This window comes from Elgaria multicarinata, chromosome 8, assembly GCF_023053635.1.
Source record: "Elgaria multicarinata webbii isolate HBS135686 ecotype San Diego chromosome 8, rElgMul1.1.pri, whole genome shotgun sequence".
NCBI lineage: Eukaryota > Metazoa > Chordata > Lepidosauria > Squamata > Anguidae > Elgaria > Elgaria multicarinata.
In genome coordinates this window covers 6,537,111-6,563,144 of record NC_086178.1, presented here as the reverse complement: position 1 = coordinate 6,563,144, position 26,034 = coordinate 6,537,111, and the positions used below count along the sequence as shown (strand labels likewise).

Below are 26,034 nucleotides of genomic sequence, written 5' to 3'. Positions count from 1 at the left end.
AATGTTCAGGAAGTCTGAGTAAAATTTTCAGAGGTTGAGGTTGGAGCTGCTGTGCCCTTCGCCCCTGCCATGACTGACAGCCAGGGAAAGGTTTGCAGAACGATGTAAAACAAGAAAAACTATGCAAATGCTCTTACATTTGTATACAGGTGGCAGAATTCAGAATCGGAATTGCATGCAGAAGTCACACTAAGTAAGTGCTCTACAACGAAGTAGCCCAAACACAGTTTCACGCAACCTGTATTCCACTGCGCAAGTTAAAGCAGGTTTAAATACATTTACAATTTACAAAACATCTGTGGCTCGTTTTGCAAAATGTGGTCTGTTTCGGCACATCATACGGAGCAGCGCAGAGCACCAGCAGTGCACTGACAACATGCTCCACCTTGTCCCGCTGCCGTTCATTAGAAATCGTACTGAGCTCCCTGACTCCTTGCAACTTCTGAGATTTCACTCGGCATTCCCTTCAAGCCCGTTTTTTCATGGCAGCTAGAAACGGTACTTGCACAGGATCACGGAAAGTAGACGGGACTCGGGCATCGGCGGAAAAATAGGGGCAAGGGGCAACAGGAGGAAGCCGGCAAAAGACCAGAGCGGCAGTCCGATAGGGTGACCACATGAAAAGGAGGACAGGGCTCCTGCATCTTGAACAGAAAAGGGAATTTCAGCAGGTGTCCTTTGTATGCATGCAGCACCAGGTGAAATTCCCTTCTTCATCACAACAGTTCTAACTTCAACCAGAAACTTCAACTGGTACAAAACAGGGCAGCACAGTTATTAATAGGGACTGGGCGACGAGACCACATCACGCCAGTCCTTTTCCAGCTTCATGGGCTGCCAGTCCAGGTCCGGGCCTGATTCAAAGTGCTGGTATTAACATTTAAAGCCCTAAACGGCTTGAGGCCAGGCTATCTGGAGGAAGGCCTCCTCCTGTATGTACCTGCCCGGACCCTAAGGTCATCCTCAGGGGTTCTTCTCCGTGAGCCCCTGCCAAAGGAAGTGAGGCAGGTGGCTACCAGGAGCAGGGCCTTCTCTGCTGTGGCACCCCAGCTGTGGAATGAGCTCCCTAAGGAGGTTCGCTTGGCACCTACATTATATGCTTTTAGACGCCAGGTGATGACCTTTTTATTCTCCCAGCATTTTAACAGTCTAGAAAGACATTTTAACTTGGTGTTTTAAATTTGTAATTTTGCATTGCTGCTGTTTTTATCTGGTTGAGCTTTTATATTGTATTTTATATTATGGTTTTATACTGTTGTTTTATACTTTGAATGGTTTTAATTTTTGTGAACCACCCAGAGAGCTCCGGCTATTGGGTGGTATAGAAATGTAATTAATAAATAATAAATAAATAAATAACTGCAGGAGCCCTGCCCTCTTTTGCATCTGGTCTTATAGCTCCTGCAGCTTTCACTGTTGTGACGAAGAAGAGATTCAACAGAGGACACCTGCTGAAATTCCCCTTTCAATACAACTGCTAAAAGATACAGGAGCCCAGTCCTCCTTTCCATAGGGCCACCCTGCAGTCCGAGGCCAATTCGAATTTCTATTCGCTTGACGAGGAACAGGAGGCTAGAAACGGGGGCAGGACACAATGGGAAAAGATTGTTCATCCACCAAGCAGTGGACTTTAGACCACGTCGGATGTTTAGTGGGACTTTGAAAGTGTTTGTTTGGAAGGTTGCAAGTCACGCTCACCTGAAGCCAAGGTGAGACTCCTGGATGCTGTCCAAGTAGGGGCAGCCAGATAAGGCAGCCTTGTTTGCAAACCCCCACTTCCTTTCCCATTCATAAGCTGTTATCTGAGCCCGGATAGTTTGAGGAGAGGCAAAGGGATGAGCTATGCTACTGCAGCTGTGTCACCCCACCCCACCCCAGAGCATTGCCAACTTTGCAAGGCACGCCTAGTTTCTTGTACTGGCCCAAGGTGATTGCTTCACCTGCTGCCTTTCCAGCATGCATCATGTGTCACCCACGTGCCACTTGCTGACAACAAGAGGTCCGTGAAAGAAGAAGGAGGAGGAGGAGGAGGAGGAGGAGGAGGAGGAGGAGGAGGAGGAGGAGGAGGAATTAGCGTTTGTACAGCGCTTTGGAGCGCTCAAAGCAAGGCAGGCCAGTATTATGATCCCTACATATTGCTGATGGGAAGGCTAAGGCAGAGTGAGGGTCTTGTCTAAGGTGACTTTGACAAGATGCAGATCATGGCAGAGATTCGAACCCAGGACTCTCAGCCAATAGGCCATCACAGCCCTAACAGCAGAGCAATGTCAGTGCCAACACCTAACCAGCAAGGAAGCCTCAAACGTGCCCATTCCTGGCTCCCCTAGAGGTGTACAAAAGGACGTGTCTTTCTGGACCGCACCAGGATCTATCCAGCTCAGCATCCTGTCTCTAGCAGCAGCTGGCAAAAGATGGCTGGGAAATTCTCAAGCAGGACACGATGGCAACAGACTTGCTCTGTAGCTTGGCCCAGCATCTGTTAGTCAGACAGCTTCTGAAAACAGAGGATCCGTTTGGCTACTTTTGGCTAATAGTCAGTGAATTGTTTCTATCCATATAGGCAATTCCTCTGCCAAACATCATACGTTAACCGAGGCAGATGTGGGCACATCTGTATGTACATGTCTGCTCCGCCTACTTTACCCACACGCTCCTTTTGCTTAGCAGATGAATTACACGGATGCCCCACGCAGATTGCTCTTTAGATTCTACACATAGTAGGGTGTGGACAAGTTTGACTTCCATGCTCCAACACGGAGCACTACGTCAAGATGTAGCGATGGCCACCAATTGGGATGGCTTCAAAAGGGGGTTGGATAAGTTCCTGGAGGAGAAGGCTATCCATGGCTACTAGCCCTGATGGTTGTGTGCTATCTCCTGTATTCGAGGCAGTAAGCCTGGGTGCACCAGTTGCTGGGGAACATGGGCGGGAGGGTGCTGTTGCACCATGTCCTGCTTTGTTGGTCCCTGGCTGACAGCTGGTTGACTACTGTGTGAACAGAGTGCTGGACTAGGTGGACCCTCGGTCAGATCTAGCATGGCTCTTCTTATGTTCTTAAGTTGCCCAGTGCCTTGGTCCAGAAGGGGGATCCATAAGCCCCGTGGGTATCACAGAGGGTGTCACTTCTCTTGCTGGGCAAGCAAAAGTCCAGTTTAGCTCCTAGCAGGCTGCTGCTGGTCTCGAAAACTGAGCCTGGCTCTGGCTCTTCAGGGAAGGTCCATAGCTCTGCAGCATAGCACTTACTTTGTACACAATCCATGGCAACACCCATTTTTAAAAAAAGACCCTCTAGTGACCTGGCTGGGAAAGATAACCTCTCGTTTGGATTATTGCAATGCGTTATACGTGGGGCTGCCTTTGAAAACGGTCCGGAAACTTCAGCTGGTACAAAACAGGGCAGCCCGGTTACTAACAAGGACTGGCCGGTGAGATCACATTACGCCAGTCCTTTTACAACTTCATTGGCTGCCAGTCCAGGTCCGGGCCCGATTCAAAGTGCTGGTATTGACATTCAAAGCCCTAAACAGTTTGGGGACAGGTTATTTGAAGGAACGCCTCCTCCCATATGTACCTGCCCGGACCTTAAGATCATCTACAGGGGCCCTTCTCCGTGAGCCCCTGCCAAAGGAAGTGAGGCAGGTGGCTACTAGGAGGAGGGCCTTCTCCGCTGTGGCACCCCGGTTGTGGAATGAGCTCCCCAGAGAGGTCTGCCTGGCGCCTACACTGTACTCCTTTCATCACCAGCTGAAGACCTTTTTATTCTCTCAGTATTTTAACACTTAATTTTATCTTAAATTTAAATTTTACTGTTCTAACTCTGTATCTTAATTTTATATCAATTTTGCTGCGTGGTTTTTATCCTGGTTGTGCTTTTTATACCGTATTTTGTATTTGTGCTTTTAACCTGTTGGATGTTTTATTATGGTTTTAATTTTTGTGAACCGCCCAGAGAGCTTCGGCTATTGGGCGGTATAGAAATGTAATAAATAAATAAATAAATAAATAAAGGACCCTTGCTGAGATGTCACAGAGTCACTTCTGGTCAGAACGGGCACCTTAGGGCTGATTGGACCAGCCAGGGTAAGGGAGCTTCCCATGTTCTCAAGAAGCAAGGGCTGCCGCTTTGCATGCAAAAGGGAGCAGGTTCAATGCCCACCGTCTCCAGGTAGGGTGGGCCAAGATTCCTGTTTGAAACCCTGGAGAGCCACTGCCAGTCACACTGACAGTGGCTGAGCTTGCTGGATCAATGGTCTGACTCAGCTTGTGATGTTCCTCTGGAATGGATTCCCTGCACTGGGAGGAGGCTGGGCTAGATGGCTTTTGAGGTCCCTTCCAACTCTATGATTGGGGATACTTGGCTCAGCAATACTACAAACAAGAAGGATCTTGGAATGGTTGTAGACCGCAAGCTGAATATGAGCCAACAGTGCGATGTGGGTGCAAGAAAGGCCAATGCTATTTTGGGCTGCATTAATAGAAGTATAGCTTCCAAATCATGTGAGGTCCTGGTTCCTCTCTATTCAGCCCTGGTTAGGCCTCATCTAGAGGATTGCGTCCAGTTCTGGGCTCCACAATTCAAGAAGGACGCAGACAAACTGGAGCGTGTTCAGAGGAGGGCAACCAGGATGATCAGGGGTCTGGAAACAAAGCCCTATGAAGAGAGACTGAAAGAACTGGGCCTGTTTAGCCTGGAGAAGAGAAGATGGAGGGGAGACATGAGAGCACTCTTCAAATACTTAAAGGTTGTCACACAGAGGAGGGCCAGGATCTCTTCTCGATCCTCCCAGAGTGCAGGACACGGAATAACGGGCTCAAGTTACAGGAAGCCAGATTCCAGCTGGACATCAGGAAAAACTTCCTGGCTGTTAGAGCAGTGTGACAATGGAATCAGTTCCCTACGGAGGTTGTGGGCTCTCCCACACTAGAAGCCTTCAAGAGGCAGCTGGACAACCATCTGCCAGGGATGCTTTAGGGTGGATTCCTGCACTGAGCAGGGGGTTGGACTCGATGGCCTTGCAGGCCCCTTCCAACTCTACTATTCTATGATTCTATGAACAGTGAGTGGGGGGGGGGCATCATGTTGCCCAGCTTCTGAGGAAGAAGAACACTTCCTGCCGGCCACTCCCTCCACAGTTGCTACCCCTGCTTGGAGGGAAGAGGGGCTGCAGCTCAGCGGCGGAGCACTCGCGTGGCCTGCAGAAGTTGCCAGGTTCGATCCCTGGCTTCTCCAGGTCGGGCGGGGAAATCTCCTGCCGGTATCCCAGGAGAGCCACGGCTGCCAGTCAGTGTCAACAACGACCGGGCTAGATTGATCAATGTTCTGACACGATAGAAGGCAGTTCCCAAATTCCCCTGGCATCTCCACTCAAGAAAGGAAGCAAGACTGGGAAAGATCTCTCGCTGCCTGACAGAGCCCAGAGAGTCAGGGCTCACAGGCCCCCGGCTTGACTGAATTGCAAGCCAGCTCCATCCATTCATATCTGGACGACAATCTCCTTGGCCTTGCTGACTTGCTGCTTTTTTAAAAATTAAAAACAGTCCGGACCCAAACCTGTTTCTCATTTGACCGTGCCCCTTCAGTAAAGAATGTACGACGTTCCTTCCCCAAGATAAAGCGCTTTGTCACAGTAACCTTGGCTCCCAGGACCACGATTACCTTCCGCACTTGACAGAAATATAAGCGTATCTTTCCTAAAGGCAATCCAACGTGGACGCACAAGGGAGCATCTTTCCCTGCAGAAATGGAAAAATGAGAACGTGGCTGGGATACAGAGGCAGAACAGGGGCCAGAACCCGGTTTTGTTTTTTTAAAAGGGGGTGGGGGAAGCAAGTGTGACAGAAAAGCAAGCACAGAATCATAGAATCATAGAATAGCAGAGTTGGAAGGGGCCTACAAGGCCATCGAGTCCAACCTCCTGCTCAATGCAGGAATCCACCCTAAAGCATCCCTGACAGATGGCTGTCCAGCTGCCTCTTGAAGGCCTCCAGTGTGGGAGAGCCCACCACCTCCCTAGGTAACTGGTTCCATTGTTGTACTGCTCTAACAGTCAGGAAGTTTTTCCTGATGTCCAGCTGGAATCTGGCTTCCTTTAACTTGAGCCCGTTATTCCGTGCACGCCTACTGCACGCCCCCCCCACACACACACACGGGGTTGTGTGCATACTGAGATTTTGTGATCATACAACTGCAGCTCAAAACTTGACGTTAGGTACAAAATTCAACGTCCTGGAGGTGCCTCTGCTTTAATTTAAACACACACAAACCAAACAGGGTTTCTAGTCCTTATGGGCTGTGGGCACGGGCTTAACATACCGGGAGTTGGGTTGGAAGAAAAAGCTGAGCAGAACTGCAACCGGACCAGGCTTTGACGCCTCACCCGCCTCTTTGTCTTGCCCCCACAACTGGTGGAAGAAAGAGACTCAATGAAGCCGAAATGTGCTTCATTTGCATAATCAATCTGGATCCCCGAATCCAGCTTTTTCATGGAATGAAATCTGATCACGGAACGGCTCAGCTTTTTGATTTATTTAAGCACAGAGTACAAAGAGCCCCGTTTATAACCTTCTCTTTGACTGTGCTACTTAACTGGAGATTCAACATGCATTTCTCCCCCCAGTTCAGCCGCTGTGGTCACGGTTCACAAGCAGGAGCGCAATTTTTTTGCCAACCATTTTCCCTTTTCCCTTTTTTCTTTTTCTTTCTTTCTTTGCAGAAGGCCTCCAATATAAATGGTGCTTTTAAAGCCACTTGCAAATCTAGGAACTTTGACGTCACCCCTTCCTTCCACCTACCCAATCTCAACCACAACAAAAGAACGTCGTGGGAAGTTCAAATGGAAAACCGGCTGCCGCACGCCAAGCCTCAGCCAAAGGAGAAGGCTATTTATCCAGCCTTGCCCGGCTTGGCGCCCTCCAGATGTGCTGGAGCACAACCTCCATCATCCACAGCCAGCACACCCAACCAGCCATACTGGCAGTGGGTAATGGGAGTTGTACTCCAACACATCTGGAGGGCAGCAGGTCGGGGAAAGCTCAGTGAGGTGATCTGGCGCGGGGAGCAGGGGCAGTCTGTCCATTAGGACTTGTGAGTCCTGGGTTCAGGCCCCCAGATGGCACTGCGCCTCGCTGGGGCGTCCCAAAAGCGTTGCTGCTCCAACTAGCCACCTGGGCTGCTTGTGCAGTCGGGGTGACGTTGACCCCTGCCTATCCCCACACTCACTAAGCAGTACTGAGACTGCCAATGGCCTACCTCTCAGGGCTGTTGTGAGCCGGAACAAGCCAATGACTGTAAACCACGTTTAAGTGTGCATGAAGTTCAAATGATTAAATAAGAAGCCTCCCCGCCGTTCTATTATGGGATGGAAGAAGCTAAAAGGAAGCCAAAGGGTTGCGTCAGGCATTAGACGTTCACAGGATCCACTAGGTGAATGCTAAAAATAACCCTTGTTGTTGCAAGGGGACTGGTGTGTGTGTGGGGGGGTTTATTCTTTTCAGGAGCTCAGCTCTGAGCTCTCTCTATACCCAAGAGGCCGCCCACGCCTTTGTACTGGCAGGTTTCGCACATCTGGGGGACTTGGTAAGGTATAGACCGTCTCCTATTTGGTGATGTTCCTTTTCAGAAGTAGGTTTTAAGGAGCAGAAACTAATACCACATTTAACGGACACTCAAGCTCTCAAAACGAGTTATTTATCCAAAAAGTGTTTTTTTTGGTGTGTGTGTGTGTGTGTGTGTGTGTGTGTGTGTGAGCTTTTTAAAAAGAGGAGATGAACGGCTCTCGCGGCAAATTTTCCATCCATCGTGTTTTTCTTTTAAGTCTTCAACCTCACTCCCGGCTCTTGCCCTGGAAAAGCATTCAAGGCAAAATTCACAGGACGAGGAGAAGCAGCGGGGCGATTCTACATTAGCGGAAGGAAAAGAAATGCAATCGCTGCCTTCCATTAATTAGCTCTCCTCGCTCCTGCCTTCTCCCCTTTCTCAAAACAGGCAGAATAAAGGCTGCAGGGGGCCGGCGGCCTACCCAGGGGGCGGTACTCTCTGGGGTGGGCAAAGAGGACCGAATCCGGTGATTAAATTAGGGGACGCATGGCTACGTCCCAATGAGGATCGTCACTCAAGCGCCGGACAAAACCTGCGGTGACAATGCGCCGCCCAGCCCAAGAGGTCACCTTTAACGTGATTAGCCATGGGCCCTCGGAAGACAAGGCTGACGAAACGCCAAGGCGTTGAAACCTCCATTATTCCGGGAGGAGAGAGGGCTCTTTGAGCTTTTGACGCGCTAAAATCTAGCACAGATGCCCGCCCGACGTTAAGTGATGTGCCCAAGTCCATTGAGAAGCAGGACAAGAAAGAGTGGGCATTCAATTCACCGCGTGGCATTGTTCCCGCCTTTCCACGGCACCAGCGGGGGGTGGGAGTCCCCAGGGTGTACCGTTTGACAGGCCGGGGCACACCATGAGTCCTCCCCCCTCCACCCCCGGCCCGGCATCTGCCTGCTCCGTTTCGACTTTTCAACTCCTCCATCACGCGTTCCCCGGCAGGGCTTTCGCCTTTGAAGTCGGAGAAAGCTGCCTCATCGATCACTGACACGGGGCTTTCAAAAGGGCTGGAGCCGATAACGCTCCTTTTGCAGTGGGAAAGGGCAGTGGCCACGTGGAAGCGAGGCGAGGGAGGGGGCCGGGGGGGGGGAAGCCAAGCCACGTTCTCTGCTGCAAGGAGCTCATGGGAGGTGGGAACGAGATGCTGGTTGGGGATGCGGAAAGTCCTGCTCAGTATGTCACGTCTCGTGGCCGGCCGGCACTCGGCATCCCTGCCTCAGGAACCTTTCGTTCGGCTGAGCACAGTTCTCTCGCCAAAGGGAGGTGGGGCTGTCCTCATAGAATAGCAGCGTTGGAAGGGGCCTACAAGGCCATCGAGTCCAACCCCCTGCTCAGTGCAGGAATCCACCCTAAAGCATCCCTGACAGATGGTTGTCCAGCTGCCTCTTGATCACTTTTGATCACTTCTCCATCATCCCAGAGTGCAGGACACGGAATAATGGGCTCAAGTTACTGGAAGACAGATTCCAGCTGGACATCAGGAAAAACTTCCTGACTGTTAGAGCAGTATGACAATGGGACCAATGACCTAGGGAGGTGGTGGGCTCTCCCACACTCGAGGCCTTCGAGAGGCAGCTGGACAACCACCTGTCAGGTATGCTTTAGAGTGGATTCCAGGGGGTTGGACTCGATGGCCTTATAGGTCCCTTCCAACTCTACTATTCTATGATTCTATGACCACGTGGCATTACAGGAGCACTTGAAGTGCCTCCAACGTACAGTGTCACTTCAGGCACAATTCTCTTCTCCTCCCCAGCTTCAGGCTCAGGATGAGAGCAGAGGCCCATCTTTCCACATTTTGGAGGTGCTCCAAACGCCTCCAAAGTGCAACTAAGCGGCAAGGAACATCCCCTTCTTTCTTTCCCGGCAACACAGTAGAAGGCCGGCCACAGGCACCAAAGGAGGAGTCATGTAGTGTGCCATACCCCCAGGAGGGCTGGAGCATCTGCCCTGGATATAAAAATGGCTGGCTGTTGCATCGCTGCCCTTGAAGGGACTCTAACCAGCGCTGCACACGGCAGCCCAACTGTGCTCCAAGTCAACCCATTTCCCCTAGCTTGGGAAGTTGCCACCGGTCTCAGTTCCAGCTGCAGGGGCTGGAGGGAGGGCTTTGTTGGGTGCTGATCTGCAGGGCCTAAACAGCTTTGGCCCCGCCGAATTCAAGGGAAATCTACTCCCCTAGGAGCTTCCCCATGGGATGTCAACAGCAGAGATTAGATTGGTGGGTGTATGAGGAAAAGCTTCTCGTCTTCCAGACTCACAGCGGTAGAAGCCCCTCTGTAGCAAAAACGGCTCGTTCCCGGGTGTACCAAGTCCAATTCAGCACACAAGGAGGAGAAGAGATGAAGTATGGGTCAAACGTCGTTAATTCTGCAGAATAAGGAGGCACAGGCGCTAATTGGTGCAAAGCACGTGCCCACCTCGCAAGGGAGTTACTCCAACGCCTCCACGTGGCCCAGTCTGGGGTCTCCTCCCGAAAAATACAAGGCAGTGCCTCTCTCTCGGGAAAAACTTGGTGCAATCTCATCCCGCTTTGAAAGTGTGCTTTAAAAACCAAACAAACCCCCGGCCTATTCATCATACCTTTATCATGTTTTATTGGGATTGGTTTTCTTTTACTGAATTTGCAGCCTGCCTGAGGTCTTTGTTTGACAGCAGGGATCCCCACACCATGGGCTGAGAGGTGAACTCAATAATTAGCTACTCCTGTGACCCCAAAGGAGACCCCAAAGCCCCTCTGCCCCAGGTTTGCTTCTTTCTAAGCAGCCTTTGCATGGGGATGGGGGTGAACTTTGCTGCGTCGCTGGATTGTTCAAAGTGCTGGTCTTGACATTTAAAGCCCTAAACGGTTTGGGGCCAGGTTATTTGAAGGAACGCCTCCTCCCATATGTACCTGCCCGGACCTTAAGATCATCCACAGGGGTCCTTCTCTGTGAGCCCCTGCCAAAGGAAGTGAGGCAGGTGGCTACTAGGAGCAGGGCCTTCTCCGCTGTGGCACCCCGGTTGTGGAATGAGCTCCCCAGAGAGGTCCGCCTGGCGCCTACACTGTACTCTTTTCATCGCCAGCTGAAGACCTTTTTATTCTCTCAGTATTTTAACACTTAATTTTAACTTAAATTTAAATTTTACTGTTCTAACTCTGTATTTTAATCTTATATCAATTTTTGCTGCATGGTTTTATCCTGGTTGTGCTTTTGATACTGTATTTTGTATTTGTGCTTTTAACCTGTTGGTTGTTTTATTACAGTTTTAATTTTTGTGAACCGCCCAGAGAGCTTCGGCTATTGGGCGGTATAAAAATGTAATAAATAGATAAATAAATAAACAATTGTTCTCAATGCAGAAACCCAGCTGGATTCTCCACCTGCAGGGGAGGCTGCCACTGGTACCGCTCCTTGGATCAGCACACCGGGCTTAGGTTTCCTTCCTAGTCAGGGAGGAAACTGCAGACGCCCATGCAGACACTCATGGGCAGGTGGGTATTTCTCACTGTTTGGGAATGCCAGCTTGATTGCTGACATCCCAGGAGGAGAGGATGCTCTGAGAAGTTCGGAAAACACTCTCTTAAAGAAAGGGCGGATAATACAGCTTCATTGGCTGCCAGTCCAGGTCCGGGCCCGATTCAAAGTGCTGGTATTAATATTTAAAGCCCTAAACGGCTTGGGGCCAGGCTATCTGGAAGAAGGCCTCCTCCCATATGTACCTGCCCGGACCCTAAGGTCATCCTCAGGGGTCCTTCTCCGCGAGCCCCTGCCAAAGGAAGTGAGGCAGGTGGCTACCAGGAGCAGGGCCTTCTCTGCTGTGGCACCCCGGCTGTGGAATGAGCTCCCCAAGGAGGTTTGCTTGGCCCCTACATTATATGCCTTTAGCTGCCAGGTGAAGACCTTTTTATTCTCTCAGCATTTTAACAATCTATAAATAAATTTTAACTTGGTGTTTTAAAGTTGTAATTTTGCATTGCTGCTGATTTGATCTGGTTGAGCTTTTATGTTGTATTTTATATCATAGTTTTATACTGTTGTTTTATACTTTGAATGGTTTTAATTTTTGTGAACCGCCCAGAGAGCTCCAGCTATTGGGCAGTATAGAAATGTAATAAATAAAGTTACAGGAAGTCAGATTCCAGCTGGACATCAGGAAAAACTTCCTGACTGTTAGAGCAGTACGACAATGGAATCAGTTACCTAGGGAGGTTGCGGGCTCTCCCACACTAGAAGCCTTCAAGAGGCAGCTGGACAACCCTCTGTCAGGGATGCTTTAGGGTGGATTCCTGCATTGAGCAGGGGGTTGGACTCGATGGCCTTATAGGCCCCTTCCAACTCTGCTATTCTATGATTCTATGAAATAAATAAATAAAAATAAATAAATAAAATAATACATTGCAGAACGGATCTGAACTCTTGTCCATGCACCTCTTGCAATGGGGAAAACAGATATTTGCCAAGAGGGGGGGAAGTCTCCCTGACCCCTTTTTAAGCCACAACGTAGAGCTGTGTTGCATCAGGCAAATCCACAGCCATTAAAGGCCAGGAGAAGAGCACTGGTCTCACATCGACGGCTCCTTTCACAACACAGCGTGTGCCATCCACACACCACGGAGGGGGAAGAGGAACAGCTGGCTGGCAGCGGGCGCGTGAAGCGGCAGTGCCGCTAGCCAGTCACTAGGGGGTGCCTCACGCCCCAAGATCTCTCCCTCGTGCGCGGAGATCCACTGGCGCTCTCGGAAGCAACCCCCACATTACTACGGGAGCAATGACCAACCGGTTATCTGCACGGTGATCATTTGAAACAAGAGAAGGAAAACACGTTACGAGGAGGCTAAAGGTAACGGTGTGAGCTGATCAGCGGATGAAACAGGGCTTCCCAAACTTTGCCCTAGTTGGCCTCAAAGGTTAAATAATGACTAGGGCTGTGTTCTTGCCAACTGCACATAAGGCAGCCAGCCTGTGTTGGGACAACTTTAGGCTGCAGGTGGGGGATTCACATGATGTAAAACTCCTTCATCCCACCACCACCCATTTCCCTTTAACTCAGAAAGCTAGCATGTCAGGGATTGGGCTCAGCTAGGACCCTTCCCTGATAAGCTAGTTTTCTACAAACAGAGATGTTTCTGTTATTTTTCAATGCGGAGGCTCATTCCATCACATGACACACACACACACACACAACCTGCAATCAGAATCAGGTTTTGCCCCTTGTTTGTGAGAACCAGGCAGAAGTGAAAAGGGACAACCCGAAACATACTGGTGTGGGCGATACAAAATAATCCAAAGGAAATAAACGCAGAGGCTGTTGGAGGCGGGGTGGAGAGGGCAGGCTTTTCTCCCACTGCTCCGTCGCTTCCATCACCATCCCTACGTAGAAGAATGGCAGCCATCTCGGCTGTTCTTACTTTCTGCTTTAACGTTTGCATTTTATGCCTTTAATGTGCTGCACACCGCCTAGAGAACTCTGGTTATTGGGTGGTTTAAAAGCACAGAAAGTGAATAAATTCCCTTAAAGGTTAGTAAGTTAAAGGGCGCACTTGGTGAAAGGGTGTGGAAGCACTTACTTGCTCCTGAAATACTCCTGCTACTCAAGTAGGGTGACCCTATGAAAAGGAGGACAGGGCTCCTGTATCTTTAACAGTTGCATAGAAAAGGGAATTTCAGCAGGTGTCATTGGTATATATGGAGAACCTGGTGAAATGCCCTCTTCATCACAACAGTTAAAGCTGCAGGAGCTATACTAGACTGACCAGATTTAAAAGAAGGCAGGGCACCTGTAGCTTTAACTGTGGTGTTGAAGAGGGAATGTCACCAGGTTCTCCATATATACCAATGACACCTGCTGCAATTCCCTTTTCTATGCAACTGTTAAAGATACAGGAGCCCTGTCCTCTTTTTCATATAGTCACCCTAACTCAAGCCCTTCACAACCCCACGTTGACGTCCTAGCCATGACAGAGCGAAGGAACCAGGGTTAAACCCAGGAGGGCTGAAGGGCCCAAGTTCTCCAAGGCACCAAATGCCATAACTTTTCTCTAGTGGCGGCTGGCGAGGAGACGGGGGAGGGACACGGACAATGCCCTTTTCAGCACCCAAAGTGCAGCTCACGCTTCCAGGTCAGAGACTATGTCCGGCACCCTCCCCTGTTGGGGGCATTTGGCAGAAGGCCCCCACACACACACACACACCTCAGCCCCACGGGAGCCAGCCCACCGGCTTCCTGGCCCCGAAGATGGTGCGAATTTGTGCAAAACTTGGAAGGAGAGTCCTCGCTGCACTGGAACAGAAGGGGCCGGAGGTGACACCCAGGCCTCATGCTGGGTGCCGGAGCGCAACGGAACGTAAGGCAGTAGCCTTTAGATGCTATCCTTTAGCTTCTAAATTGCGCTTGTCCTCACTAATGAGGTCAGCCTTTTTGCCATTTTTTCAGAGAGGGGGCCAATTGAGTCGGAGGGAAATTGAGTTTGTTCAAAGCCAGACATATGGTCGAGCCTGGAGCCAGGTTGCTTACTGGTGTCCCAAACCAAAAAAGCACACATCGCTACGTGTTGCTCACATTCTCCCCCTTATCTCTCTCATCTCTTCTTTCCTTCTGTCCTCTCTCCAGGGTCAAATTTTATACTGCAAGCTCCTCGGGGCAGGGAGCACTTGCCTTTCCCCTTTGCAAAGCACCCTGCAGATCGCCGGACCCGCGAAACGTGGTTGCCCTAAGCCCAGTGATCGTGGGGGCTGAGAGCCTTCAAAAAACTGTATTGTTGGGTGCAGAGTTGGGGTAGATTTCCACGGCTTCTTTTTTCCAAGCCGCACACCTCCTTACAATACGATGAACTTTCCCCCGGCCGCTTCCTGGCAGGTGAAACAATGCAGCCTTTGACACACGAGCCTCACGTTGCCATTTCAGGCGTGGCCTTCCCCATCACTCAGCGAGCAGTGACTCAGGGTGACAAAACGAAAAGGCGGGCCGGCGAGCCACGTAGCCGGCTGCAATGAATACTTGGAAGAAGAACACGCTCCCAAGAACTCCTCAAGGGAAGCTGAAAGCACCGGAGGCGGTCAAGTGACGCCTGCCCTCCCGCTCGGAAGGAAAGGAGTCGTTGTCGCTTCCCGGAGAAAGAATCCACGCCTCGCCCTACCGAGGGCCTTCTGCTGAACAATTGGTGCTCCCAAGGGCCTGCGGAGCTGCGGCCCGCGGATCGTGCCGAAAACACCGGCCACAGTCCTGCGTTCTTTCCCGGCCCGCACCTCCTTGGAATCACCCCGGGCTGCATGCATTGGGAAACGTGGGGTTTCTGCCTCAAGGTCGCCCATCCAAACTGCAGCCCCTCTTTCTTCCAAATCCCACTCCTTGACAGTTCAAGCCCAGGAACCAACAGCCTGTATCGCAAAGTCCTGCGACTTGCAGGTTGATCTTGGGCCCATCCCCCTGACCAACACTGCCCTGGGATCGCCGCTGGCCTCTGGCCAAAGGCATCCCAAACAGCCGTAGCTCAGGGACAGAGCACCTGCTTTACGTTACCTAGGGGGTTTGTGGGCTCTCCTACACTAGAGGTCTTCAAGAGGCAGCTGGACAACCATCTGTCAGGGATGCTTTAGGGTGGATTCCTGCATTGAGCAGGGGGTCGGACTCGATGGTCTTGTAGGCCCCTTCCAACTCTGCTATTCTGGACATCAGAAAAAACTTCCTGACTGTTAGAGCAGTACGACAATGGAACCAGTTACCTAGGGAGGTTGTGGGCTCTCCCACACTAGAGGCCTTCAAGAGGCAGCTGGGCAACCATCTGTCAGGGATGCTTTAGGGTGGATTCCTGCATTGAGCAGGGGGTTGGACTCGATGGCCTTGTAGGCCCCTTCCAATTCTGCTATTCTATGATTCTATGATTCTACGTGCAGAAGGCCCCAGGTTCGATCCCCGGCTTCTCCATGTAGGGCTGCAAAATCTCCTGCCTGAAACCCTGGACGGACGTTGCCAGTCAGTATGGATAATACTGGACTAGATGGACCGAGGGTCTGACTTGGTACAGGCAGCTTTCTATGTATTTATCTGCCTGGCCAGCCGCTGGAGCTGTACTACAAGGGTTTTGGTTTAATCCAGCAAGATAATTCTTAGGGTCTTCTCCTGCAGAAACTTACATACAGGCCTGCCGGATGAGACTGAAGGAGGGCTCCAAAAAGAACGCCCCACTGCAAACGCAGTGGACCTTTCAACAACGCCTCCCGGGTGCTGCACTCAGCGGCAGAGCGTCTACCTTACATGCACAAAGCCCTGGGCTTCAATTCCCAGCAGTCCCAGCTAGAAAAAGACAGCAGGGCTGGGAAAGACCCCAGAGGAGCGGTTGGCAGCCCAAGGACCCCTGGTTCCATGATATAAGGCAGGTTCGTATGTTTCTCTGCTCAGGGGAGCTAGGAGGCAGAGCTGAGCCAGTGGAAGCTGACTGTTTTTGCATTTGGAAGGCGTTCAGGGGCTGAATTGGATTTCCATTCCATTTTAAACTAGCGTATTTTTTTTCTTTAATATTTAGAATGCTAAACGTATTGCCCCACCAGAACAGCACAGGCTATACTTTCAGAATACATGCATGGCATACAATGCATGGCCATCCGATACCTTTTAATCATAGAATAGCAGAGTTGGAAGGGGCCTACAAGGCCATCGAGTCCAACCCCCTGCTCAATGCAGGGATCCACCCTAAAGCATCCCTGACAGATGGTTGTCCAGCTGCCTCTTGAATGCCTCTAGTGTGGGAGAGCCCACTACCTTCCTAGGAATTGGTTCCACTGTCGTACTGCTCTAATTGTCAGGGAGTTTTTCCTGATGTCCAGCTGGAATCTGGCTTCCTTTAACTTGAGCCTGTTATTCCGTATCCTGCACTCTGGGAGGATCGAGAAGAGATCCTGGCCCTCCTCTGTGTGACAACCTTTGAAGTATTTGAAGAGTACTATCATGTCTCCCCTCCATCTTCTCTTCTCCAGGCTAAACAGGACCAGTTCTTTCAGTCTCTCTTCATAGGGCTTTGTTTCCAGACCCCTGATCATCCTGGCTGCCCTCCTCTGAACACGCCTCCTAAATGCCTCCTAAGAAGCCCACGAGCAGAACATGAGGACAACAGCACCCTCCCAGCAACTGGCGTTGAGAGGCTGCCTCTGATACTCGAGGCAATCTGTGGCAGTCCTGACTAGTAGCCATGGGTAGCCTTGTTCTTGTATGCCTGAGCCACAGCAAACCCTGGGCTTGTGCGATCCCCAACCCTCTTCCTCCCTCTTTCATGCACAAGGGTTTGTAACAAGATGCAACTTCCCGTTGTGTCTGAATGCAGGGAACGGTGGATTATACAACCGCTCGCCAGTTAACAAACCAGGTTGTCAAACCACAGTAACTTTAAATAAACACAAGCTTTAAATATCCTACCTCACGTACTAAGGAGACCAAGGCCATAGCTAGACCTGGATCATCCAGGAGTCAAACCTGTTCATCTAGGTGACACACAGGGGATCCAGTACTCAGGCAGGGACGAACACTGGATGATCCCAGGTTAAACCTTAGGTCTAGCTGTGGCCCAAGTTTCAGAAGAAAGTAAGAATGTAAGAAGTGCCCTGCTGGATCAGACCGAGGGTCCATCTAGACCAGCACCCTGTTCACACAGCCATCGGCCAGGGACCAACAAAGCAGGACATGGTGCAACAGCACCCTCCCACCCATGTTCCCCAGCAACTGGGGCACACAGGCTTACTGTTTTGAATACTGGAGGTAGCATAAAGCCATCAGGGCTGGTAGCCATGGATAGCCTTCTCCTCCAGGGATTTATCCAACCCTCTTTTAAAGCCATCCAAATTGGTGGCCACCACCACACCTTGTGGTAGTGAAATTCCACCGTTTTTTGCTAATGCACGTTAATGAGAAATCATGGCCTGTTGCGGCAAAATAATTCTTCTTTTCCCCCGGAGACTTTGACAATTAGTCTCCTCCAGGGCCAAAATAAAACAATTACCATACAGGTCGCTAAGTTTTTGAACCTGGCCATCCTCACCAGACCCCGCATGATTGCATAACTGCTAGCAATGGTATTCCCCGTAGTAGCCTATGGCTGCGAGAGCTGGACCATAAGGAAAGCTGAGCGAAGGAAGATAGATGCTTTTGAACTGTGGTGTTGGAGGAAAATTCTGAGAGCGCCGTGGACTGCAAGAAGATCAAAGCAGTCCATACTCCAGGAAATAAAGCTGGACTGCTCACTTGAGGGAATGGTGTTAAAGGCAAAACTGAAGTACTTTGGCCACATAATGAGAAGACAGGACACCCTGGAGAAGAGGCTGATGCTAGGGAAAGTGGAAGGCAAAAGGAAGAGGGGCCGACCGAGGGCAAGATGGAGGGATGATATTCTGGAGGTGACAGACTTGACCTTGGGGGAGCTGGGGGTGGTGACGGCCGACAGAAAGCTCTGGCGTGGGCTGGTCCATGAAGTCACGAAGAGTCGGAAGCGACTGAACGAATAAACAACAAAGGCTTAACGTTAACTTACGTCCCCTCCTCTCGACTTTGCCCCCTTCTACCCTTGCTCCCTATGTATTATTCCCTGATATGCCTTAATGATATGTTTTCTGTGATCAATTTATTGCATTGATTCCTTGTTGAAACGATCTGTATCTTTTTTCTTTCTGGTCAATTGACTGTAAATAAAGATGAATTGAAAATAATAATTTTTTAACAGCCCAGAAGAGGAAAGTGGGGTTTGTGGGGTTTGTTCTCAGGCACGAGTGCATTCAGCATCCAGGAAGCTCGGACGCAGAGCACTGGCCGTTCCAAACCGTGTCCAGTTCAAGAGCGTGGTATCTGAGTGGTGGGCCTTGCCCTCCGTGGTCTCCAAGGGGAACTCGGAGCTTCTGAGAACGTACAGGCACGGCGCTTTCGCCATCATTCTTTCCCTCCTCCATATGTGCTCTTTGTCTACTTCACAGCTTTCCAGAGTGGGACCCTGTTCAGCTCCCATCGCCAAAGAAAGGGTTCTTCATGAAATCAATCTTGTGCAGACAGGTTGGCTGCAAGAGCTTTTCAGACCCTTCGGGGCCATAACGAATGGGAAACAACAGAAGCCCAGCGACACAGCTACCGTGGGCGAAACAGCACCAGGAGAAAGCACTGAAGGGGGGGGGGGGGGGGACACAGAAAGCCATTTCCCTGCCTGCATCCAAAACACTACCTTGTCTCTCACATCTTTACCTGCTCAGTTGAATGGGGAAAGTCAGCTTCTGTCACGATCAGGCCTGTTTTCCCTAGTGTGGGGGAAGGGGTTGCGGGGGTTCAATCAGACTGAGCATCCGAAGAAGGAAGAGGACCTGAAATTTACCAGCCAACACAGGAAGCGGGGCGGGAGGGAAGAGAAAGGTTCATCCTTGACTCCTGAAGCGTCTTGGAGAATCTCCTCCTCTGCTTCTTGCATTGGCTGGTAAAATTCTGGTCCTCCTCCTCCTCCTTCTACTTCTTCGGATTCTGAGTCTGATTGAACCCCTGCTACCCCTTCCCCGACACTAGGGAGGCCTGATCCTGAGAGCTTCTCAACTAGGGTGACTAGATCCTTGAGCGGTGACCCCGGATAGATTTTCAACGAGAGAAATTGAGATATGGTGGGAGGGGGAAGACGGGGGGGGGGGGACCAAAGTCACCAAAGGAGATCAGATGGGAAACAAAGATTTAGAGTGAAATCCTATGTATACCAACTCAGAAGTAAGTTCCATTGATTTCAATGGTGTTCACTCGCAAGGAGGTGTATTTCGGATTGCACACTGAGCAACAGAGCATGAGGATCTGAGAGGATCAGAATGCCAGGGTGAATATTTATTCTCAAGGAAATGCGCTCACTAAATACCTAAATGGCACAAGATTATTATTATTTTTTATCAGCTTGTGTAAAAACACAGATGCACAACTTGGTGTGCCAGTCATCAAAATCCTGGTAAACACCAAAGGATTGCAAGGATATTTTAAATAGTCTTGTTTTTATTGTTTTATACTACCTCGGTGGCTTTTTAGAAGTAAAGGTGATATACAAATGTTAGTAATAGATAATAAGAGAACTACTATGAGGAATATGAAGGCATCCACAAAACCACGCAGGGGAATAAACCGAAAGGCACAACGTAAGCTCGGGATACACCAAACTATCAAGACAAACACACTCACTAAACCTGAGCTGAGGAGCGTATTAATGACAAAGCCAATGCTTTTGTATTCCTTCATGCATCACTCTCTAGAGATTAAAAATAACCAGGGCTGCAATTTTTTTGGCAAAACCTTAGGAACCCGTTCCAGGGGAAGGAGAATGTAGACCCGAATATGTCCAGACAGCGAAGCCATCCATGAGGCATCCAAAGGAATGGAAGGAATGCGATATGGTTGCAAGAAAGGCAAAATGCTATTTTGAGGTTCATTAATAGAAGTATAGCTTCCAAATCACGTGAGGTCCTGGTTCCTCTCTATTCAGCCCTGGTTAGGCCTCATCTAGAGTATTGCGTCCAGTTCTGGGCTCCACAATTCAAGAAGGATGCAGACAAGCTGGAGCGTGTTCAGAGGAGGGCAACCAGGATGATCAGGGGTCTGGAAACAAAGTCCTATGAAGAGAGACTGAAAGAACTGGGCATGTTTAGCCTGGAGAAGAGAAGATTGAAGGGAGACATGAGAGCACTCTTCTAATACTTAAAAGGTTGTCACACACAGGAGGGCCAGGATCTCTTCTTGATCCTCCCAGAGTGCAGGACACGGGATAACGGGCTCAAGTTAAAGAAAGCCAGATTCCGGCTGGACATCAGGAAGAACTTCCTGACTGTTAGAGCAGTACGACAACGGAATCAGTTGCCTGGTGAGGTTGTGGGGCTCTCCCACACTAGAGGCATTCAAGAGGCAGCTGGACAGCCATCTGTCAGGGATGCTTTAGGGTGGATTCCTGCACTGAGCAGGGGGTTGGACTCGATGGCCTTGTAGGCCCCTTTCAACTCTGCTAATCTATGATTCTATGATGGAGGCAGCCAATCCAGGCACGTGAGGGAGGGGTCGGGGCCGTGCCGCAGGCCCAACTCCGGAAGTTGCCACATTTCCATTATTCATGAGCCCCCTCTGTAGTGAGGGGGCTGAGGGGCAAAAACGCAGGAACGGAGCAGGCTGCTAGCAGGCTTCACACTCGTTCGTGTAGATTAATGAATGCACTTGGATTTGCTTGCCAATCTGACAAATCGTCCTTTTCTCGGGAGCAACTGCGCCAGCCTGCATTTTCACATGGGAAGTTGGGAGGGGGGGTTAGATTCGATCTGTCAGATCCCTGGGACCACCGAGGTTTTGCCCTGTACTGACACTTTAAAAGAAAAAAAAAGGAATGAATAAAAATGGTCTGCAATAGCAAGGGAACAAGCCCCACTTCCACTACCGTGGGTGAGAACCATCCTGGATCTTTAGCTGCAGAGGCTTAATTTTCCCCTCTCCCCCAGGTTGGGGCAGGGAGGAAGAGAAAGGCTTCCTGCTCTTGCAGATCTTTAAAAAGCATAGTCTCAAGGGCATTTACACAGAAGGAAGGGGTAAAACACACACACGCACTCACACCTTGTTAATCCTGAAACGTTTATATCCTGCCTTTCTGCCCCTGCTATAGCATCCCCCAATTTGAGAATTAAATTTCAATAAAACCAATACAGTAAAAATAAAATGAAAAATTAAAGCCCTTTTAAAAAACAAAAAGATAGTAGCAAAAGCCGGCTGGAAACACTGCATATACACAGGGATTGAAGTATCCACGCTGAAAGTGATGGAAGAATAGTATTCTTGCCTGGTGTTTGAATATATTTGGGGAAAGGCCAACCGAGCCTCCTGGGGCAAAGAGTTCCCAAGCTGAGGTGCCACACCTGGAAAGGCCCTGTCTTATGCACACACGCACACACACACACACACACACACACACACACACACACGTATGCCATGGCTGCTTCAGAGCAGGGCCACCATCAGGCAGGCCAGGGTTATGCGCAAGGATGCTATAAGTATTTTGGCCCCAAAGTACATAATTACCAGAGAGCTGGAATTCTAGTCTCACCCCATACTTTGTTCCCTCTGCCTCCTGGGTTTCTCTACCGGTGGTTCTGAGCAGTGCCCCCCTCCCATGACTTCCCCGTGACTCTATTCCAAGCTCCTCCTGTTTCTCTCTGCAACTGCTAGAAAAGGGGAACAGAAGGCCCAGTAGCGGTTCAACCCCTTTTAAGACAGAAACTCGAATGTGCGGTGAAGACAGCCTTTTACCTGCAAAGTATTTGCGTTTTATTTAACCTCCAAATTAGATTACTGCAATGCCCTCTACATGGGGCAGCCTTTGAAGACAGTTCGGAAGCTGCAGCTTGTGCAAAATGCAGCGGCCAAATTGATAGCTGGAACAGGGAGGTTTGAGCATGTAACACCGATTCTGGCCCGCTTGCATTGGCTGCCTATATGTTTCCGAGCCCAATTCAAGGTGCTGGTTTTAACCTATAAAGCCCTACATGGCTTGGGACCGCAACACCTGATGGTACGCCTCTCCCGACATGAACCTACCCGTACACTGCGCTCAACATCTAAGGTCCTCCTCCGAGTGCCTACTCCGAGGGAAGCTCAGAGGATGGCAACAAGGGAGAGGGCCTTCTCGGTGGTGGCCCACCGACTGTGGAATGATCTCCCCGATGAGGCTCGCCTGGCACCAACATTGTTATCTTTCAGGCGCCAGGTCAAGACTTTCCTCTTCTCCCAGGCATTGAACGGCATTTAACAACGCTAAGTTGGTTTTTAACGGACCCCAGAACTGTTGTTTTTAAATGGATAGTGTTGTTTTTATATTGTTGTCTATATGTTTCTGATGGTTTTTAAAATTTTGTATGCCTTTTTAATGTTTACTGTTTTTAACTGTTGTAAACCGCCCAGAGAGCTTCGGATGTGGGGCGGTATATAAATGAAATGAAATAAATAAATAAATAAAAGCTGTTTTATATGTGGTCTCTGTTCTTCATATTTTGCTCTCTTTTTATATATTCTTTGTATTTGCATTTAATGCATTGTTTTATTCTGTATTATGGTTTTAAATTGTTTTCAGCAGCTCTAGGTGGTGCGTGGCACTCGAAGGGCAGGACAGAAGTCTCTGTTTAAATAAAACAAACAAACCAAGTCTCCCTGTCCATTCCAGAGAGGAGTCGGCCCTGCAGAGGATGAGACCCTGACTGGGTTTGGATGACACACTAACCAACGAGAGGTTAAACAGTCAACAGTGGGTTAAATAGTCAACAGTGGGTTAGTGCGTCGTCTGTCGGGACTTTTTCACACCACGGTTAGTTATTCAGCCAAAATAACCAACGCGGTGCGAAGTTGATTATTGGAACAGCCTTTGATTACCGTGTCGGGCACCGTTGACTATTTCATCACACACAGTTGCTTATTTTCGGCGACTACAGAGTCCTCCGGCAAGAGCGACCAAAGGGGCGGCTGCTGCTCTAGGCCAGCCGGCAGAACTCGCAATGGCTGATGGGATGCCAGAGGGAGGACTGAGAGGGGAGGGCGGGCGGGGGATGTTTCAGTTAAACACACCATTGACTAACAGTCAACTCAACGCTGGCCTTAATCCACTCTACGGTTGATTATAATCATGTCGTATGGGGAGTACTTCCTCAATAATCACCCATGGAGCTGACTATTGAGGGGAGACATGATAGCACTCTTCAAATACTGGAAAGGTTGTCACACAGAGGAGGGCCAGGATCACTTCTTGATCCTCCCAGAGTGCAACGGGCTCAAGTTACAGGAAGCCAGATTCCGGCTGGACATCAGGAAAAACTTCCTGACTGTTAGAGCAGTACGACAATGGAACCAGTTCCCTAGGGAGGTTGTGGGCTCTCCCACCCTAGAGGCTTTCAAGAGGCAGCTGGACAACCCTCTGTCAGGGATGCTTTAGGGTGGATTCCTGCATTGAGCAGGGGGTTGGACTCGATGGCCTTGTAGGCCCCTTCCAACTCTACGATTCTATGATTCTATGATTCTATTAACTCACCATTGACTATTGTCTTGTCTGAAAGCAGCCACGTCCTCGATTCCTAAGTCTCAGGGCTTGCATGCAACACAACCCCTACAGAGCTGGAAAATTACAGGAAATTTGCCCTGAATAGAAAGGAGTCTGGATGATGCAGATGCCCTTAGCCGCAGCAATCTCCCATGCCGAAGACAAGAACAAAAGCCCTTGTTTTGCTTTTTGTTTTGCCTTCTCTTGCAGAGTACGGCTCAACAAACTTGCTCGCATCACCTGAAGCCATTTGTCCTGCAGACTTGTCCTCTCTGCCCTTGGATTAAATACAGCAGGTCTGATCTATAAGCAAAGAGCATATGTGTGGGGTACGATGCCCGCTCTCTGTCTCTCTCCTCACCTGCCTAAACGCTCTCCGACAATGCGAGAGGTAACCTTTGTACCCTTAAAGGCAACAGCTGAGCATTCATCCATTTGTTATATTTCTATGCCACCCAATAGCTCTCTCGGCAGTTCATAGCAATTTATGTCAACCTTTCCCAACCTGGTGCCTTCCAGATGTGTTGGATTACAGCTAGCTGGCTGGGGATGCTGGGAGTTGTAGTCCAATGCATCTAGAGGGCACCAGGTTGGGGAAGGCTGGTTTATGTTTTGAAGAGTGTGCAAAGATACTTTAGAGACAGTGTCTGAACGTAATTCTGATGACTACACCAATAAGGTAGGTCGGTATTCTTAACACCGCATGGCAGAGGCTAAGAGCAATTGAGAGATGGGGGTGTGAGGGGGGAGGGCTGCCTTAAGGCCCACCTTTTGGCACATCCAGTGATCAAATAATTTGGCTCAGATCTGCTTTCCTGAGGGGCCTTTCTGCAGGTTCTGTTTTTGCTCTCATACACATGAAATTGCTGTTATTTAATAATATGACAGTATTTCCGTTCGTGCCCACACACTTTCGCCAAGGGATTCAAAGTGACACCTATGAGATGGGGTCGGGCAGGGGGTGGGGGTGGGGGCTATTCCATTTTAACAATCTCAGATATGCAGATGACACCACTTTGATGGCTGAAAGCGAGGAGGAGCTGAGGAGCCTCATGACGAAGGTGAAAGAAGAAAGTGCAAAAGCCGGGTTGCAGTTAAACCTCAAAAAAACCCAAGATTGTGGCAACCAGCTTGATTGATAACTGGCAAACAGAGGGAGAAAACGTGGGGGCAGTGACAGACTTTGTATTTCTAGGCGCAAAGATTACTGCAGACGCTGACTGCAGCCAGGAAATCAGAAGACGTTTACTTCTTGGGAGGAGAGCAATGACAAATCTTGATAAAACAGTTAAGAGCAGAGACACCACACTGACAACAAAGGTCCGCATAGTGAAAGCAATGGTATTCCCCGTAGTAACCTATGGCTGCGAGAGCTGGACCATAAGGAAGGCTGAGCGAAGGAAGAGAGATGCTTTTGAACTGTGGTGTTGGAGGAAAATTCTGAGAGGGCCTTGGACTGCAAGAAGATCAAAGCAGTCCATACTCCGGGAAATAAAGCCAGACTGCTCACTTGAGGGAATGGTATTAAAGGCAAAACTGAAGTACTTTGGCCACATAATGAGAAGACAGGACACCCTGGAGAAGAGGCTGATGCTAGGGAAAGTGGAAGGCAAAAGGAAGAGGGGCCGACCAAGGGCAAGATGGAGGGATGATATTCTGGAGGTGACAGACTCGACCTTGGGGGAGCTAGGGTTGGCGACAGCCGACAGAAAGCTCTGGCGTGGGCTGGTCCATGAAGTCACGAAGAGTCGGAAGCGACTGAACAAATAAACAACAGGGTAAGTTGGGCTGACCTGATCCAAGCGCAGCGCGCCGTCCGAAAAGCGCTGCTGGCGCAACTGCTTGGCAATCCGGTGGAGGTTGAGGACTGCCCGGCAGACGTCATCTACCGCGTGTCGGGAGGAGACCGGAGGCAGCTCCGCCGCTGCGAACACTTTCGCGGGGTTCTCAATCATACTTTGGGCATGGTCGTAGCTGAGCTTCGCGCAGGAACAGATCACGGTCCGCCCAAACCATTCGTCCAGGATCTGAAACATCAAGAGGACAAAATGAAACGGCACCAACACCTCTTCGTGGAGAAAAGCAACTTGAGGGAGAGAGGACCGACATCGCCATGCCTAAAGAAGTATAAGGGTATAAGTTGAACTACAACTCCCATCATTCTTTACCATCCTGGCTGGGGCTGATAGAAGTTGACATCCAAGACATTTGGAGGGCATAAGCTGGGCAAGGCTGCACTGCTACAAACTCTCTGCCCTTCATCCTTGATTCTAAACCCTTTAGGCACTGAACCTGTCATTTTGGCACTCCGCAAAATGCCTGTGATTCAGCATTAAAGAGGAGGAAGTTTTGCACCCTCTGTTTCTTCTCTTGCTGATAAAAACAGCTCTTCTGAATCAAA

The 26,034-nt window shown here is 49.8% G+C and overlaps 1 protein-coding gene across 1 annotated transcript in view; it reads right to left on the bottom strand.

Moving 5' to 3' along the window:
- Positions 1–26,034, bottom strand: part of DIS3L2 (DIS3 like 3'-5' exoribonuclease 2) — a 316,408-nt gene that overhangs the window by 66,100 nt on the left and 224,274 nt on the right. Inside the window, exon 14 of the mRNA XM_063131760.1 lies at positions 25,427–25,660. Within this exon, the coding sequence (XP_062987830.1) occupies positions 25,427–25,660 (234 nt within the window). The remainder of the gene's footprint in view (positions 1–25,426; positions 25,661–26,034) is intronic.